Raw genomic sequence first — 17,431 nt, 5'->3', positions numbered from 1 at the left:
AGAGAATCTTTTTGATGGCAAGAGCCTTGGGCTTTCAATGATTCCTGGGCATCATCTGGCACCAGAAAATGTATAGAAGCAAAATAAATTAATCTAATTGGAAGAATGGAGCAGCTAACAGCTCCACCAGAACCGAGGTGCTCAGCAAATGTGGAAGACAAATAACAGAAGCACAAGCAGTACTTCAGTCTGTGCTACCAGAGGTAGAGATTAGTGAAAAAAAGACATCTAGAAAGAAACTTTTTTCTGACAGTAACCAGGTTCTACTATACTTGATATGTTTAACAACAGTTTCAATTAAATCAGGAAGGACAAGCAAACTGCATTATAGAAATTAGAAGAGTTATATGTTGCATGTAGAAATGCAATACTAGAGAGTCATACTTTTAACTTGAGGGTAGCACAGGAAAGCGGAGCTATGAAACAGTTTGTGTGTGATCCCAGGCTCAAGAATTTTCCATTTTGAGGGGTTAACCATGTTCCCTCGCCAAAGTTTCTGGAACAGCATCTCAAAGATAGAGGGACTCCAGGTAATCTCAAAGCTAGACAATAACAAGAATATTGAAATACACCAAACAGAAGAAGCTCCAAACCAGCTTTTGGAGGATGAGCAGTGCTCTGGCATTCTAGGTGTGATTGAGAAGCTTGAAGATCACAAAGCTTGCCTATGACACAGAGGACTTTGGAGCTTGAAGTCCAGTACTTTGGCAGATGTGGCTTTCAGCAGGGAGTGGTAGGCACACAAAATACCGGGAAAGTAACTTCGTAAAACACAGGCACGGGTTTCTGCTTCATTTTATCAAGACAATAAAAGTCAAGCGCATCGAACGAACCTCTTTAAAACAATAAATAAATGCAATACAACAGGATCATGCTAAACATTAAACAATATTGTCAAAAAATCAGAAGCAATATGGTTCGGAGAGACACTGAATATTGGCAAAACGTTACCTCTATGAGAGGCAAAATTTTGTTTATGAAACTGCTATGGATAGACTGTGGAATATGTGTATTCTGTGAAGAAATCTATTTTTCTATCAAGCATACATCTGTATTGTTTGTTTTTATTTTAGAAAGCATGTTGTGCTGTATTTCAATTAATTTTTTCATTCCCTGTTTGTGTGTATTTTTTCATGCACAAGAGAAATCTATTGTGGTAGCTAGGGATATGAAAAGTAAGTTATTTCATTTTTCTTTTATCTTCATGTTAATTTATGCAAGAGATAATAACATATTTGCTGCTGGGACCTGCTGGCTTCGAGGAATGTTCCTATATCTTAAATAATTTTCAAGTAAAGAAAAAGCTCTCACTTAAAGGCTTATGCTCCTGTGCTTGTGCTGTTCGGGGCAGTAATAAACACTAGCTTCATATCCACATTCATAACTGTAAATCCCCATAAAAAGAAAACTGTATTTCTATTTACTTCATCAAGCTCAAAGCCATATATAACAACCTGAAGAAGACAGACTTGGCTCTTTGTGGATCAGTATTTAAAAAATCATTTGGATTAGCTATTATTGTACTGGCATCAAAATGGGGATTCATTTCCCAAAAAGAAAAAAAAAAGAAGAGTTACAGCTTCCTCGTTTCCTATACCGAACTCTCAATTTTCTAATTAATAATATTCATAGAATAAGTAATTAAATCATTGTAGCCTTTATAAAGAGAGGGAAAACGTTATCCTTATTTCTACTGTTGTCCAGTGAATTGACAAAATAGAGGCAGATGCTTTTAAGAGAATGAGTCATATTCTTGTGTAAAAGACAGTTTAACTGCAATTATCCATGAATAACAGAAGTCCTGTAACGATGGTTTCAAAGGTTCAATTCATAAAAAGTGTTGCAAAGGTATATTAAATATGTAGGCTTTTCATGGTGTTCTGCACTTATTCCCCAGTATCCCTTGCAAATTTTGCCATCATTGAATCTGATTTTATAAAAGAAGCATTTCCTCAGGTAGAGCAGGTGCAAGGCTACTGAATCACCACAATAAACTCTGAGTTATATCAGGTTAATGGGCATAACTTCTTGAATAAGTGTTTACTTAAATAATTACCCAGTGCACATACTGATTCCAGGTCTATCCTTGACACCATACACAGTCTCTGAGCTATAAGCTACGTTTTTGAGCTCATGATGGTAAACTCCTAAATCGGTGACAGGCTTATCCAATCTAAAACCTACTAGAGCTAGCCAAGTATTCCCTCCCCAAATATATATATCATGTATGAATAGTCAACTGAACTTTTATTTCCTTCCTTAGAAAAAGAAGGGGAAAAGAAAGCAACTCATGTGAAGAGGGCTACCACTGAAACTAAGAAGAAAGGTATGGTTTGGGAAAGCTTCTTATTGGCCTCATTCAGCTTTTATTCCTGTGAGTGGCTCCAATGTCATTTTTATTTGTTAGGTTACTCCTATGCCTCTGGCTCTGTAATGTCCTTCTCTTACTTTCTTACTCACTATCTGCAGTGCACCGGCCTGCATGTTACTTACTTCTTCAACCTCTGATGTCTGGTGTCATCAGTGTCTGACATATTCTGAAGTCTTTTCCTGACAATAAAGACATCCTGTTTGGTGGCTGTCCATGGGCTCATTATATCATTCTAATGGAGTCCATATGTATAGCAGGACAGAGTAATATTGCCACAGACAAAACTCACGGGAAATATCAGTCAGTTCGTGGTGTTCCACTTTCTGAGTGTGGGAACATTTGTCTTCTTTCTTTCTCTTTTTGGACAGAATCACAATTGAAACTTACAGAGATCTAATTGCTAAGCCCTGACACCCTTCTAAATAACATTTTGGATCATTCATTCTCAGGAAGCATCTAAAATCCACTACAGGCTTTGCTTTCATGGGAAAATATTTATGTCATTCATTATTTATTAATGATCTCATTGCTACTGCTGCTTAAGCTAAAAGGTGCCACATTCATGCACTGATGATTTTCGCCTAGCCTTTGATGAATTATTAAGGGTCCAAATCATCCATAGTTGATGCATACTGATTAATTTTCATTTTCAGCTGATTGCTCTGTGGCTAGTAGGGTGCAAGTGCTGCAAGGGAATAATCTGAGCTAAACTCCCAAATAAGTCACATATTTTTCAGCCTGTGCCCACCAGGGCTTGGCTGACGGCATATTTGACTGTATGATTCACAGTTCTAGCATATCAAATGACTTTCTTTAATTAAATCCTAGAAAAAGAAAGAAAAAAGGAGAAAGCTCATGAGAAGATAGCTGTCCCTGAAATTAAAAAAGCAGGTAAGAAATTGAAGTCTGTCCTTCTCTGCAGTAAATATCTGACTACTTAGTGTAGGCACTTTCATGTTTTAAGCAGTTGAGATAGGGGTGTCATTATCACGTATGACTCCAAGCTGGAGACATATGTTTATATATATATATATATATATATATATATATATATATACACACACACATACATGCACACACATATATGTACACACACATATATGTATGCATGTGTATGTGTATATGCATATAATCTATATCATTATATAAGCAATTTTCAATGTTGTGAGCTTGAGATTTTTGCAAAAACTTCAGAAACACTTCTTTCTCTCATACTCTAAATCAATCAAGAGCATAAATAGTACCAACGGGTATATAGAACGGAAGGAATGGATGAAGTGCAAATGATTTTTCATGAATCATTTCACAAATTCAACTCATTTTAAGTGCAAATAGTAAAACCTGCATATCAAGCCACATCGTACGGAAGAAAATAGGTGGTTAACTCTCTTGAAGCTTTATCCTCTGAGAAAAATAAAGTAAGTTAAAAATAATGTTAGTAATTGTCCTAAACCTATTTCGTTGTGTTTCTTATTGTCTAGCATAAAAATGAAGTGTTTTTTTAAAGAAGTCTAGAAATTAGCATTTGGGTCTCATCTACAGTAAAACTGTTGTATTTTTCTTTTAATTGTTTCAATACATCTGCAAGTATGGTTAACGCACAAATGCAAACATAGCTCAGGTAAGTGGCTCTTAGAGTTAGTGAAATTGAGTCTCATTAAAATCAGGCAGAAATAAAATAGTCAGTCTTGGTCTGGTCGTCACCTTAATGTGTAAAGACACTGGTGCTACATACTACTTTGTCAGAAACTTGTTATATAAGCTTCTGCAAGTCATCAAGTACTCAGGTAAGCCTTTCTGTAAACTAGAGTAATGCCTAAAACCATGAAGAAAGGTTTGGAATGGGATTGAAAGATTCAGGGCTATAGTTACTATGTCCTCATGCCAAGCCTTGTGCTCTGTTATCTAATTATTCAAATCTGCTGAATTATATCAAAAACTGAAAGGATATATATCCCGTTGTTTGCTAACATCATGGATTAAATATACAAATCTGAATATGAAACTGGCTTCTTTGCTATTGAATCGTGCATGGTCTACATAAGCTGGTCTAAACAAGCTTTGCTATTGAAATGTTTATGGATGGGCAGAAAAATGTTAGCTTATGCTTGATAAAATATAAAACTATACAGAATAACACAGAATACCTTGGAGCTGCATGCTTAAGGCCCCCTATTTTAGTGTGTTTCTCTCTATTACAGTTAGGAATGGCCCCATGGGGAAGGGGAGGGAATACTCCTTCCCAAGTTAGGTTGCATATTTAAAAGTATAAGCACAAGTTTAAAAAGAAAATAAGCTGACAATTCAAATATCTAATTTTACTCTGGTTCTAAGCTTGTATTTGATTTGAGAATACAGAATTTTAAAAGACTACGTTTTATGGCATAGCTGCAGCATAAAGTTATTAACATGTTCATCTTCACAAGCTGTTGCTAAATCCAGTGACTCATCCTACCAATGCTAGAAAAATACAAATTAGGCAAATCGAGACATCCGCACATTTCTCTCCCTTTTATTAGTTTTGTAGGATGTTGCGTTTTGTAGAATTTACTAGCCTTTGTGTAAGAGGATGGTAATCCGTAATATATTCTAGCTACACATGTTGCTGTTATTCCTCATTCAGCTTGCTCTTTGAATGCATGTGTACTTTCTAGCTTTGACTGGCAGCACCTATTGTTATCCCTAAAAGGTTTTAAGCCTGAAATAATTGCCACGTTTGATCATCAGAACAGTAGTGCACAGCCCAGTTTTGAAATGAGGCTACTTCAGTGTCTGATAGTATTTACATGCTTTGGGCAGATACAGCAAATGAAGCTCAGAGAGCTTGAATCAGCAGTGCAGATAAGCATCCCAAAGCAGCGTGTAGCAGCAGTTTCCAATTTTTTTACCTTATTAAAAAGATAGTCAGTGGCCACTACCTTAAATATAAGCTCCTCACCCTGGTTTTCAGATCCCTGCATTACCTCTGGATACATTTGATTTCGTGTGTCATTTTGCTTCCCATCAACCTTACAAATCTCTGAAACTGATGGGTGGGCATCTGACTTCAACCCCTCCTCACTTGTCCCTTTGCTCGCAGGCAGCTGCCTGCTGGCACCCCAGTCCCTCTGCTGTTCTTCACCGTCATGGAAACCTTCCCGGAAGGCTCACCTCTGACACAAGCCCCCTTAACCAGGCTTTCCCCAAACAGGAATGGTTGTGCGCACAGGTGACTGTCAGGTGCCAAAGAGAGAGATGAGGAGATGCTCTGTAAGCAGCAGGTGATAAAAATACCTTTAAAATAATTCTCTTAGAGCAACGCTTTCCTGTATGCCTTCCCGTTTCTCTTTTTCTAACAAGGAATGTTCCATCATTCCACTGCAAATACTGAATATTTGCTGATTAATGTTTAAGATTAGCCCTATTGTCCATGATACAATTTTATCTCTAATGTTACCATAGCGGATTTCTTTACTGTGCTGTATCTCTGTGATGCATTTGTTTATCTGCATGCCAGCTCACTCTTTCTCAGTTCCTCTCTTCCTCCATTCCTCTCTCTCCCTCTTTCTTTCTGCTGCTGAGGAGAAGCAAGAGTCTTCTAATGTAAAATGTTTTCAGTCTTTAGTAGAGAACGAACTGAAGGATTCTTAATTAGCTTTTAAAAATGCATTGTAGATAAAAACACATTAATCCTCCGACCTTCAGCTAGTACAAAAACACCGTGTTAATTGTTCTGAAAAATAGCTAATTCCATTGTTGCAAACTCAGAGGTCTTGCTTAAACAAACATAATTGTCAAACACAAGGGCCTGGCACAACTACGCTTGAAATCATTTTATAAAAATCTATCCAGTGCTCTTCTGGAGAAAGAGAGAGCTATATCTCCCTGTGAAGGGGCTTGCTGAGCCTAGACAGAGTAACAGGCATTAGCCAGGATCTTCCAGAGCATGTAGTGGTGTGGATCACCTCTCACCTCAGTTCAGAGGTGTCCAGCTTGCTGTCTATCAACAGGGATTTTTTCACTGAAAGCCTTGGTGACCAGCCTCATACGAAAGATCGGGGCTTTCAGAAAGTTTGTTAGGCAGGGTAGTAAAAACAGGGGAACTAAACATGACCCGTAACTTTTTGTGAAAGCCTGAAGTGTCACAGACTATTATCATGAAAGTGATAATAGTTGTTCAAAACATCCTGGTTTATCTATCACAGGCCGGAAAATGGCTAAAAAGGAGAGATGTCTCCCTCTTTCATTCTTGTTATGTTTTGCTTACAAAGTAAGCTTGTAAAATGTGTAAGTATGATCAGACTAGGGTTTATTTTTTAGTGGGAATAAAACTCTGTTATGCAGAGATTAGTGTTTTCAGGTACACTTAATTTGCTTGCAGAATATCTCCTAACGCTCCATTTCTTAAAATCTCAACATTCTGGAGCACCTCTGCTCCTTCCTATATCAGCATTCCCAAAAGTTCGTGATATTCACCAGCAGCCTTTGTCTTTAAGTCTGATTGCTGCAAACTCCTTTCCTACTTCATTTTAGTTCTCACAACAAATTGCGTAGGTAATAAATGAGCTTAAAAAGCACTGAAAATGTCAGCCTGGATCATCACACTATTTTCTCACTAAAGCTCTGCTCAGCTTTCAAAGATGATCTTGCCTTTCTGTTATTGCTGCATAATTTCAATTAACAAGTAATAAAAATACCCAGATCTGCTGCAGCATTTTTCATTGTAAATCCCAGAAACACTTTACAAGGGAAGTCAATGCCTTTCCCCCATTTTCCACATATAGAAATTCAAATATGGGACATTTCACCCAGGCCAGTTGCCCACTGGGCAGAAAATATGGATCTTCTGAATGCCAAATCAATGTTAGCTTGATTAAAGATCCCAAACTTTCACAGTCACCTTCATTGTTTCCCTAACAAGAAAGCTGGGACACGAACCAATGCAACTGGTGCTCATGAAAAAAACTATTTCTGCTTAAGAACATAAGGCCTGATCCTGTGGGCGGGTGTCCAAGAATGCCTGGGCTCTGACCCATGGTGACAAATGCTTTACGGGTATCAAAGCCCACTGCCTCCGTGAACAGTTCTGCTTAGCAGGCATAAAACAAGTTCTTAGTGTGCTGACCTACTCACCCCAGATCAGTGAGCATGATCTGACTTTTGTATTACTGTGTTCGTACTTTTGTGCTCCGAGTAAGGCAATGGTTCTCTTCTGAGCCCTTATTAAGGTTTGTTCAAGCCCCTGTGTGAATCATGGAGCTATGCGTTGCTGTGGATGCATCCATGACACATGATGCAGTATCATATGTTTCATACCAAGGAGTGTTAGCAGAGGAGGAGAGTGGCAACATCTCTTTAGCTACCAAAGTAAATTGTTGCCTCCTGAATAGGAGGTTTCTGTGGGATTACAGTTACACATCTTTTAAGGATGCCACTGTAACATCCAAGTGATCCTGTTCTGCAGTCATGTAAAAATAAACTAAAAGTTGATCTCAGATGTAAAAATTGAAACAAATTAGCTTGTGACTGCCACAGGACCAGGTTATGCCTCCTACCCTGTTATCCATTGAGATCATGAAGCTGAGTGGAAAGTCTATCACAGTCTAATCACAATTTGGAGGAGGGATATTATAGTACTAAGTAGGCAGAGCAGAATGGAGGTAATCATGAAAGAGCAAACTCAGCTCTCAGGGTGGTTTATTTTGGTTTTTGGTTTTTTTTCTTTTTGTTTTTGCAATGGTTGGCCTCAGATGCGTTGTCATCACCTGTACTTTGTTTTAAAGGCCAGTCTGTGTACTTGTGAAAAGACAGTGATTTAATAGGAAATGAAGAGAAAAGCAGTATGTTCTCTTTTTTCTGCTCTGTACAGAGAGAAAGACAAATTCCTCTGATCATTTTTAAATTCCTGATCTGTACAAAAAAAAAAAAATCTGTTTAATTTTGTGACTTTCTTGGCTCAGCTTTACCCTTGCATTCTTTATATTAATCAGTCTTTCATTATGATATCAGAACAAGCAGTGACACCTGCTGGCCAGTTGTCTTTTTTCTCATTCTGTCTGTCTGTTTTTTGTTTTGTTGTTTGCTTTCCAATGTGGCTATTTAAAAGAGTTTGCTGGTGAAATTATGTGCCTATGATTTATTTCCCCTAGCTCCTTATGCTATTACAGTCATGGCTAGAAAGACGTTATAACGCCAGCCAAATGTGACACTATTCTGAGAAAAAGCGTTTCGGAGGGATGATACTTTCTACTTTAAAAAAAAAAAAACATGTTTGGCCAACCCACTGACCTAGAAAAGTGCAGCATGCACAGCACACTGCTTGAAATGCTTTGAATGGAGCTACCTGCAATGGATCAAACGCTTTGATCTGGGACACAGTGTTGATCCTAGATCTTTTGATGGACAAATGGGTGGTGGTGTGCATACTGGCAGGAAGACATCTTAGCTGAGGAGCAGTGCTGAAGCTGTGTTTGAGACTCCACGTCTGCCCAGTTCAGCCTCATGAGCGTTCTTTGGACTGGGAAACAACTCGCATGCTGACAGGTCTCGATGTGCTGACAGATCTCAGCATGCTGTTCCTGGCCTGGCCGCTGCCACATATCTCATTTTCCCTAATGTCATAGATGTCACATAATAGATATCAGCAGACAAGAGGGTGGAGGGTGCTCTTAGATGAACCCCAATTGTCATCTCTACAAAGGCCAGTGGGATGCAGATGCTGTCTAAATTTAGGCTGCTTGCAAGGGCAAAATGGAGGTGGGTAGACAGACTAAGAGAGGCAAAAGTAGTTTTGAAAGTGACGGGCCCGTGTAAAGAAAATGACACATGTTTATTCACAGATTTTATTGTAACTTATTAGACAAAGTATGAGGAAAGGGTATAAAGTTCAGTGGTGAGAAACTGGTGTGCAAGTGTATATGATATTGTGCATTGCGGATTGTCTGGACCTATTTTTAGAACAGCTGCTATAGCATGTAGAAGGAAGGATTTCTGAGGGCTAGACTGCTGTTTCACTGCTTCTTTACTCTATTTTTTTTTTAAAGGCACCTACAATTACTATTTATTTGCAGTTAGGTTTAAAGTGGTTGGGAGGGGCAGAGACGAATGTAAAAATTAAGTAATAGAAATAATAAGCAATAAATTGCCTAGCGATTCCTTATGCAGACAAAACGAATGTATAAAGAGCATAGTTACGGGAGCAGAGTGTGTTATGATTTGAGAGTGAATTTAAAACAAATCATGTTAAAGTACATGCACGCACACACAAAGGAAGGTCAAGGTGTGGACCTTAAAACTGTACCTTCCTTCTTTAGGTTACTACTTTCCAATACTCCCTTGACAGCTCTGTCTGTTTGACTGTTCATCCACTTGGTACATTTCTGCCGGGGCCATGGCTTGCTGTGTGTTTGTTCAACCCTTAGCAAAGAGGACGCTGCCTCTAGTCTCATATCAGCAATGATTTCAATTGTTATCATTATATGAATTAATGCCCACATATCAAACCCTATAAAAACATCTAGTTATCCTGGTTGGTTTACTGAAGCGTCAGGTTTCATTTCATGTATTACCAGCTGATTCATTCCTCACTAGTAACTTGCTCATGACACTATTAAGCATCTCAGGCCTGCGCTTTTTCTTTTTTTTTTAATTTCCTGCTCTTCCTCTCCTGGGCCCGATTTGGATGTTACCTGCTACTTTCCAGCATTTTTGCGTTAGCAGAGGTTTTTCCCTTCACACACAGATACACATCCAACCTCCAGAACCGGCTGTATTTACTAACCCACAGACGTCCTGGATTAGGATTCCTGCATAGTTACCAGCAGGTGATGTTCTTCACTGTTCTTTCTCTAACACAGGCAGGGTTTTTGTAGTATCTCTTGATTTTGGTAACAATTTCCTGTTTGTGGGCTTTGCATAACAAAATCACAGAAAGTGGAGATGGAAATGACCTACTAGGTCATCTAATCCTTCCCTCTGGCAAGGCAGGATAATTCCTTAAAGAATATTTTCAAGTGCTTTATCCAGTTTAGTTTTAAATGTCTGAAGTAACTAGTCTCCACCAATTCCCACAGAAGATTATTCTACAGCCTAATAGATCTCACAGTTAAGAAGTATTTCATTCCAGTCTGCCTGAATTTTTCCCTTGCTTAATTTTATTCCATTACTCAGAGTTAGATTCTCTTGTGACATCCAGATATAGTCTCTCTAACTGCTGGGCCCAGTTCCCTACTGCCTCGTGCATTGTATTACTGTTTACATTTCCATCATCAAAGTAGTTTTAAAACTGACAAAGTGAATGACAAGTTGAGGTTGATAATTTTTCATACAGCTGTGAAACGATAAACCTAGCAACAAGGAACACAGGCCACAGCCATGCATTACCTTTGTATAAGGCGCTGGGGAGCCTGGAATGTGCATATAGTTATGCTGTTCACATTGGAGAAAGCACAGAATAAAAAAGTTATTTACAAATAGAGAATATGCCTCATAGTGAGAGACTTAAAGTATTCTATTCATCTCTTCAAAAAGAGGTGACTTTGTTAGAGTGGATACAAAGTACCTTCACAGAAAAAAAAAAATGTGGCTATTACAGCTCTCTTTAATCTAGTAGGAAGAGTTTAACAAGAATGAATGACTGGGAGATGAGGCTAACTGAATGCAGACTGAAAATGAGGTACATGTTCTTAACACTAAGAATGATAAACTACCACAGCACAGGGTGGATATTGCTTTCCTTGATGTCTGCAGAAGGGGATTGTTTACCTAATGGAAAATACACATCAGCTGAAAAAGTGACTAGTTGAAATATAGGAGTCTCTGACAACAAAGTGTTGAACTAGATTATATGATGGTGTATTCTAGCCCTGAGCATTATGGATGTATATCCTCAGAGGTGCACATGATAAGCTAAGGCAGAATGCGGTAGAGAGATAGGTCCTTGGAGACAACAGTCTTGCAGGTTTATTGGAAGAACGGAAATTCCTTTCTGTTTTATTTTTCATATGCCTTTGTAAGCTGAACACATGACTGGTAGTAGTCCTCTAGCTAAGTATTTAGCCTTCCATGAAAAATAAAATAAATTTTCTAATCGATGCTTCCAAAATCATTAGAAGACAGATATGGCTATGTAGTAAAAATCAAGTTGCATCTCTCCAAACAGATAAAAACAGAAATATAAAAGCAGGATAACAACGAGGTGCAATGCATAAATAAGTAAATAAATAATAATAAAAAATCCCTTCAGAATATAGAGACAAACACAGCAGAAAAACAATTCCCATGGTCTATATGGGGCTGGATGTTAAGAGAGTCTGCTCCTGAAACAAGACAGAACGCAGCTCAAAAGACATGCTATATGTCCCACCCTGAAAGTTTCAAAGCACTCAGGAGGCGTGTGACTCCTAAACTCCATCTTCATCAGCGACTGACAACAAGATTTCAAAGATATTGACATGTCTAAAGATGCAGCGTGGCACCTGGTGGGATTCACAAATGTCAGGCACATAATTCCCATGGATTTTCCATGAGAATTGAGTTCTTAAACACTTCTACCACTTTTGAAAATAGCACAGAGGCTGCAAGGTCACTGTGGTGTTTCTGAAAATATCATCCCCTATTGCCTACTGAAGGAGTTCTTCAGCTGGTAATGGTAACATTACTTTATACCAAAACTAAACACTTACACCCTTCCAGGGCATGGTTGGGGTTCAGTGTTCAAGAGCTGGAAATGCTGCAAAATACAAGGAGATAAACAGCCAAAAACAAACTTTCCCTGTCTTCCACTTTTCTCCGCTTCACCTTGCAATATTCAAAATATGACCAATTCTTCACTGAAGTTGATTGTGGGGGACTGTGAGAAAGAGGACTCACCTCTTTCCTCAGCATGAAATCAGCTGTAGAGGAAACTCTACCTCTCTTCCCTCCATCCTCCACGTGTTGTGCAAAGGAAGCTCTAGAAGAGAAGAAAATGAATACTCACTGTCTGAGGAGCCTACTCTGTCCATGAAATATTAGCAGCAGATTAATAATGTTTAAATATTTTTCAGTGGCACAACCTCCACTAGCTCTTGTGAGAGCTGAGAGCTTTCAAGGCTGTGCTGAGTATTGCTCAGACCGGACGTGTTTCATTGCTTTCCTTCTTTTCCACCTTTGACCACAACAGAGCAGGGAGTGATAAGAGAAGGGCAAATGGTGGTAAGACCCTGTTGGCAAAGAATTAGAAATGCTAGCCCTTTAATAATATAGAGAAAAGAGAGGAGGCTTGCACTTGTAGCATAAACTCACTTGTTGATAAGTCGACATGAGAACCATCCTTGACCAAAGTAGAATAGTCATTTTAGTGTCTGATGCTCAATCTCTTCTGGTGTTGCATTGTCAGCATTGTAAAGAACCTTTTGGAGAAAGGCAATAGTAGAAATAATCAAGCTTGAAAATCATACATAATCAGTATAAAGACCACACAGGTAACTAAATAATCATTTTGCCTTTGATCTTTCAGATATGTAGAATGAAGTGCCTGCACTGTGCTAGCAGCTGGGTGGCACAGCTTTAATTAAAGAATCTGATTTATTACATCAACACTGTTTATGTTGGTCTGGGGATTAATGTAATGTTTATTTTTTCCAATCACATCCAGAAATAACAGGATTAGAATGTGCCTATGCCTCAAACAATGCAAATTTAATCTTTTTAATGAAGGAAAACAGTTCTGTTCCTTCAAAATAAGATGTACATCTGAATTAACAGACCTGATAGTTAGGATAATTATTCTATGCAAAATATCCATGCAGAGACCCATCAGTCAAGTTGTAATGATACACTAGGCAGTGTTATCTATTTTACATTGTCGCTCAATGGACAAGCTGGAGGCTTGACCCAGAGCTAAATAAAGTCAGTGAGAATCTTCAGCATTTTGGATCAGGCTAATTTTTTTTTTTTACTTTTAAAATGAAAAGGTAAATTTTCCCTTGATCTTTAAACACAATTTTAAAGGCTTTTTACTACATTCTAATGACCACATATGTGGTAAAGTTCCTTATGTCACATATTCAAACATATAATAAGGTGTCTCCTGGATACCTTTCTTGTTCATAGAGAGGTTCATAGAGGTATTCTTGAATCATACAAGCTCATCCTTTACACTTTACTCTCAGTTATGATTGTTTAACCTTGCAGTAAATGTTCCCAGTGGCCATGCTTGTTCTCTTGATCTGTTTTTCAAGAAGCAGAGCTCATTTTGTGGCCTTGTTATACGTAACTCTGAGAGACTAAGTCGGATGAAGTATTATTGAGTGATTAGGATAATAGAAAGGGCAGATGCTCTTCAGAGGAAGAGCCATACGTAGCTGTGGTTATAAGAGTATTGATTTTTAGCTTGATTGCAGTAGGTTCTGCACGAGGTTGCTTTTTCATAGATTTTGCTTCGCTTTCGAGAGTGTAATTAGAGTACTGTATGTCACCTATAAAGATGAACGGATGGGCATTACATTATTCAAGATTTCCCTTTTCCCAGAGTGAGGATGCTGCCTGTATCCATATTAAGAAGTACAAAAAATATCTTCATCCTAGTGATAATGTTCACAGATGCCATCTGTATATCTGCCTATCCAATAAAAAGGAAGAAATGAAAATGTGTTGATGAGTACATAAAAAGAGAAATCCAAAGTCTAGCATACATTTAATAAACCCTAGTCTGATTCTAAACAAAAAAAAAATCTACTTGTAAGTAATTCAAAAAGTGCTGGTGCCCAGTTTTCTTAAGAGAAATGTATAGACTCTATATCCTCCAGACTTTTTTAAGAAAAAGTAAAAAGTGATTTGGAAAATTTTCAACTGTAATAATATATCCACTAACTCAATGAGGTTATGACAGTTATTCCAGGAAAAGATCTGGTTCTTAAATTTTAGGAATTAAAGTTATTACCTACATATGCCATACAAAAAAGAGCTTACTTTCTCCCTAAATTATTGCAGCTTGTGTAATTAGCTGTGGTTAGAGTTTTCTCCTCTATATGGATGACTGTGATCTAATATCGTGCTCCGGAGTTTTGGGTTTTTTGAGCTATTCCTGGTGAATACAGAAGGTAAAGGAACATTTTTCCACCTGTTGTGTAGGGAGGGAGACCGAATCCAATGTATTTCAGCAATTTCAAAATAGAAAGGAGTAATAACTAATTAATGAAACCATGAGTCACTGGTACAGTTGAAACTGGTCATTTCCAAAGTGCAGGCTATGAGTATAGCTGAATCACTTGTTTGCTCGTATCTTTCTCTACTTGCTTTATTTTTGACTTTTTTGAAGAAACGTGTTTTAATGCTCTTGGGAAATCTGTTTGAGGTAGCATTTAGTATTTCAGTTATACACATTGCTGCACGACACTTGGGAAAGCTCTGTGGGCTTTAAGCTGCTACCTATCTTTTAGGTTGTGCTGCTCTGGGCTTTCAGGCTCTATGTGGTCATGCACAATACGTAGCTCCTTTATAAATGGGGACTGACATTGTGATGTGTGGAGACAGTGCATTGGGAAGTGCCACATACTTGGGTCTTGTGATAAGAAGGGTCTTGGAGGCACTAAAGAAACTAAAAAATGATAGAAAATCTCATTACTGCGAGTGGGAAGGAGAGAAAGAGAGAAGACAGTGACGAAAGCAGACGTTCTCCAAAGACAGTCCAAGGAAGGGCTTGAATATTTTTTCTGCTGCAAAACTGATAATCAGGAAATCTGAAGATGAAAATTATCTTTAAAGGTAGTTTATCAACTCCCTTTTATAGTATCAAATACGTTCCTGTTTTTTCCCAGTGCCTTTACTTGATACGGTAACAGCGGCTAAAGCCCTCGAATCTCATCTCAAGGAAATGTATTGCTCTTATTGGCAGAAGGAGACAAAACATTTAACTGTTCCTTGAAACTTACTTGAAAGCAATTGTTTTTAAGTGAAATAATTAATTTTATCTATATGTTAAAGTACAAGAGACAATACACAGTAAAAACAGCCCATGCTACAATAATTTGCAAACCAAATTTTAAATGATCTGTCAAAGTTTTAGACAAGCACCATCACCAATTTTCTATTATATTAAACAACAGAAAAATGTTTGCTAATTACTTTTTCACAGTCCTAAACCCCTAAAACCGATTTATATCCCACATTGGTTATCAGCACCATCTGAAAATTGTTTCTCATAATCTAGTCTCATGTTGCTTGAGAAAACTTGATTTCACCTTACTGAAGCTCAGCTTCCTCCTAGTTTCATCCAGTAATAGTAATGTTATCTGCAGTTCTCCCTTACTTCTTGTCCTAGAGGCTGGAGAAATTTAAATACTAAACCTGCAATCTGAATTTCAAGAGTTATTGGTCTCTGCCAATAAATCATCCTGAGCAGTTATGCTACAGGAAGAATAGCTATTAGATCTATTGCTATAAATACTTATTTTACAATACTATAAATACTATATAGAATGTAGTATATATATAGTATATATAATTACATATATAATACTATATAGCATATAAATGCTATTTTATTTATGAAGCAGCCATTAAGACAACTTAGATCCTAGAATTTCTTCTAACTATTAGACAAACAAGAAAGGACCAGAAAAGGCTTCTGTGAATATTTGGATTTTAAGAAGTCCTGAGTTATTCCCATAGAAAGTTATTTAACCTCTAGTCTCTGAGTTTATAGCTATCACAAACAGGGATCAAGGAATAGTGCCGAAGCAGCTGTGGGGCAGTCTCTTGCTTTCCTTGTGTGAGATTTTGGCCTTGCTGGTACAGTGAGATGCCTTTTCATGTTCACCAAGAAAATCTTTGGAAGATGCAAGGGCAATTTTTGTGAGTAGCTGTCACGGAGCATATGGCAGCATCAGGCTCAGTGATTAAGACAGGGAACAGAAACAAATGCCAGTCCAGACATAGAATTTTCCACATGAGAGAAATGAGCAGCTTTTTCTTTGCTAATATTGAATTTTAGGGTTGTGCATGTTAACAAGGGAATCTTATATAAGTGATTGAAAGGAGCAGCTTTGATACAGCTCTGCTAGATTTTGAACCCCTTGAAGAGAAGAAATAATATTATTTTAATTCCCTGTACTATGAAATTTTGAAAAAAAAAATCTTAACTATAAAATGGAAACACATAAATATGTGTTTTATAAAATGGACATTACAATAGAAAGTGCAGACGCTCTGATAAAATGCGTCTATACTTGGGCGTCTGCTGTTTAGTCATGATTGAAATTAAAATAAAAAAGAGTACTCCCAAAAACTCCATGAGTGGTAAGATCATACTGACTTTAGTAATGCCACACAACTACGTAAAATTAACAGAAATAATATAAATTAGAAAAGAATTCAGTAAAATTTTTAAAGAAAGTTCAGGATTAAACACTACTCTTGACTGTCAGAATACTTCTCTTGCTAGAATATGAGTTAAAATGGATACCTTTTGTGGAAACAGTTGTGGAGAAAGAACTCCAAGTAAATAAAAAAAGAAGTACTGGACCACAATATCTTTCAATAGGATGTTTGAAAAGGCACATTTAATTATTATATGTTTCACAGGGGTTCATTCTTAACGTTATAACCCTCAGCTATCTAGGGTGTTTTACTTTTTTACTATTGTAAGCCACATCAACTACAAATCTTGGTACCTAATATTAATTGCTTTTAAATGCTGGTATATCTGCTAGCTTGAGAGCAGACTGTGCCAAGACTGGTCTCTTAGCGACTTTAATTATGTTTTTCATTCACATGATGGAAATTCTCAGCCATGAGATGCCACCTGCAGTCATTTTTATTTCCACTCTTTTGAACCCCTACTCGGGGCAGCAAAGAGAACATTAGCTTTTGTGCTTACAAGTTGCATTGTCTTAAAAGCTCTGCTGCAGTATTGGATATATAAAACCAGAAGCAAGTTTCCAGATTGTGGTCTCAGTTATGCTTTGGTCAATAACAACAGCCAGAAGCCTTTCTTTCTGGAGACCCAGTACAATTCTGACTTCAAGATACTGGAAAATATCACTTCAATTTTCAGCGCAATTCCCTCTCACTCTTCAGGTTTCTGTTCATTTGTCTATC

General features: G+C 37.6%; 1 protein-coding gene across 1 annotated transcript in view; it reads left to right on the top strand.

Moving 5' to 3' along the window:
• The window catches only part of TRDN (triadin), a 238,734-nt gene that overhangs the window by 108,782 nt on the left and 112,521 nt on the right, over positions 1 to 17,431 (top strand). Inside the window, exons 13-14 of the mRNA XM_068938174.1 lie at positions 2,264 to 2,326; positions 3,200 to 3,262. Coding sequence (XP_068794275.1) covers positions 2,264 to 2,326; positions 3,200 to 3,262 — 126 coding nt within the window. The remainder of the gene's footprint in view (positions 1 to 2,263; positions 2,327 to 3,199; positions 3,263 to 17,431) is intronic.

Source organism: Struthio camelus, chromosome 3, assembly GCF_040807025.1.
Source record: "Struthio camelus isolate bStrCam1 chromosome 3, bStrCam1.hap1, whole genome shotgun sequence".
Classification (NCBI taxonomy): domain Eukaryota; kingdom Metazoa; phylum Chordata; class Aves; order Struthioniformes; family Struthionidae; genus Struthio; species Struthio camelus.
The sequence above is the reverse complement of the archived record's forward strand: the minus strand, read 5'-3'. Positions and strand labels throughout refer to the sequence as shown.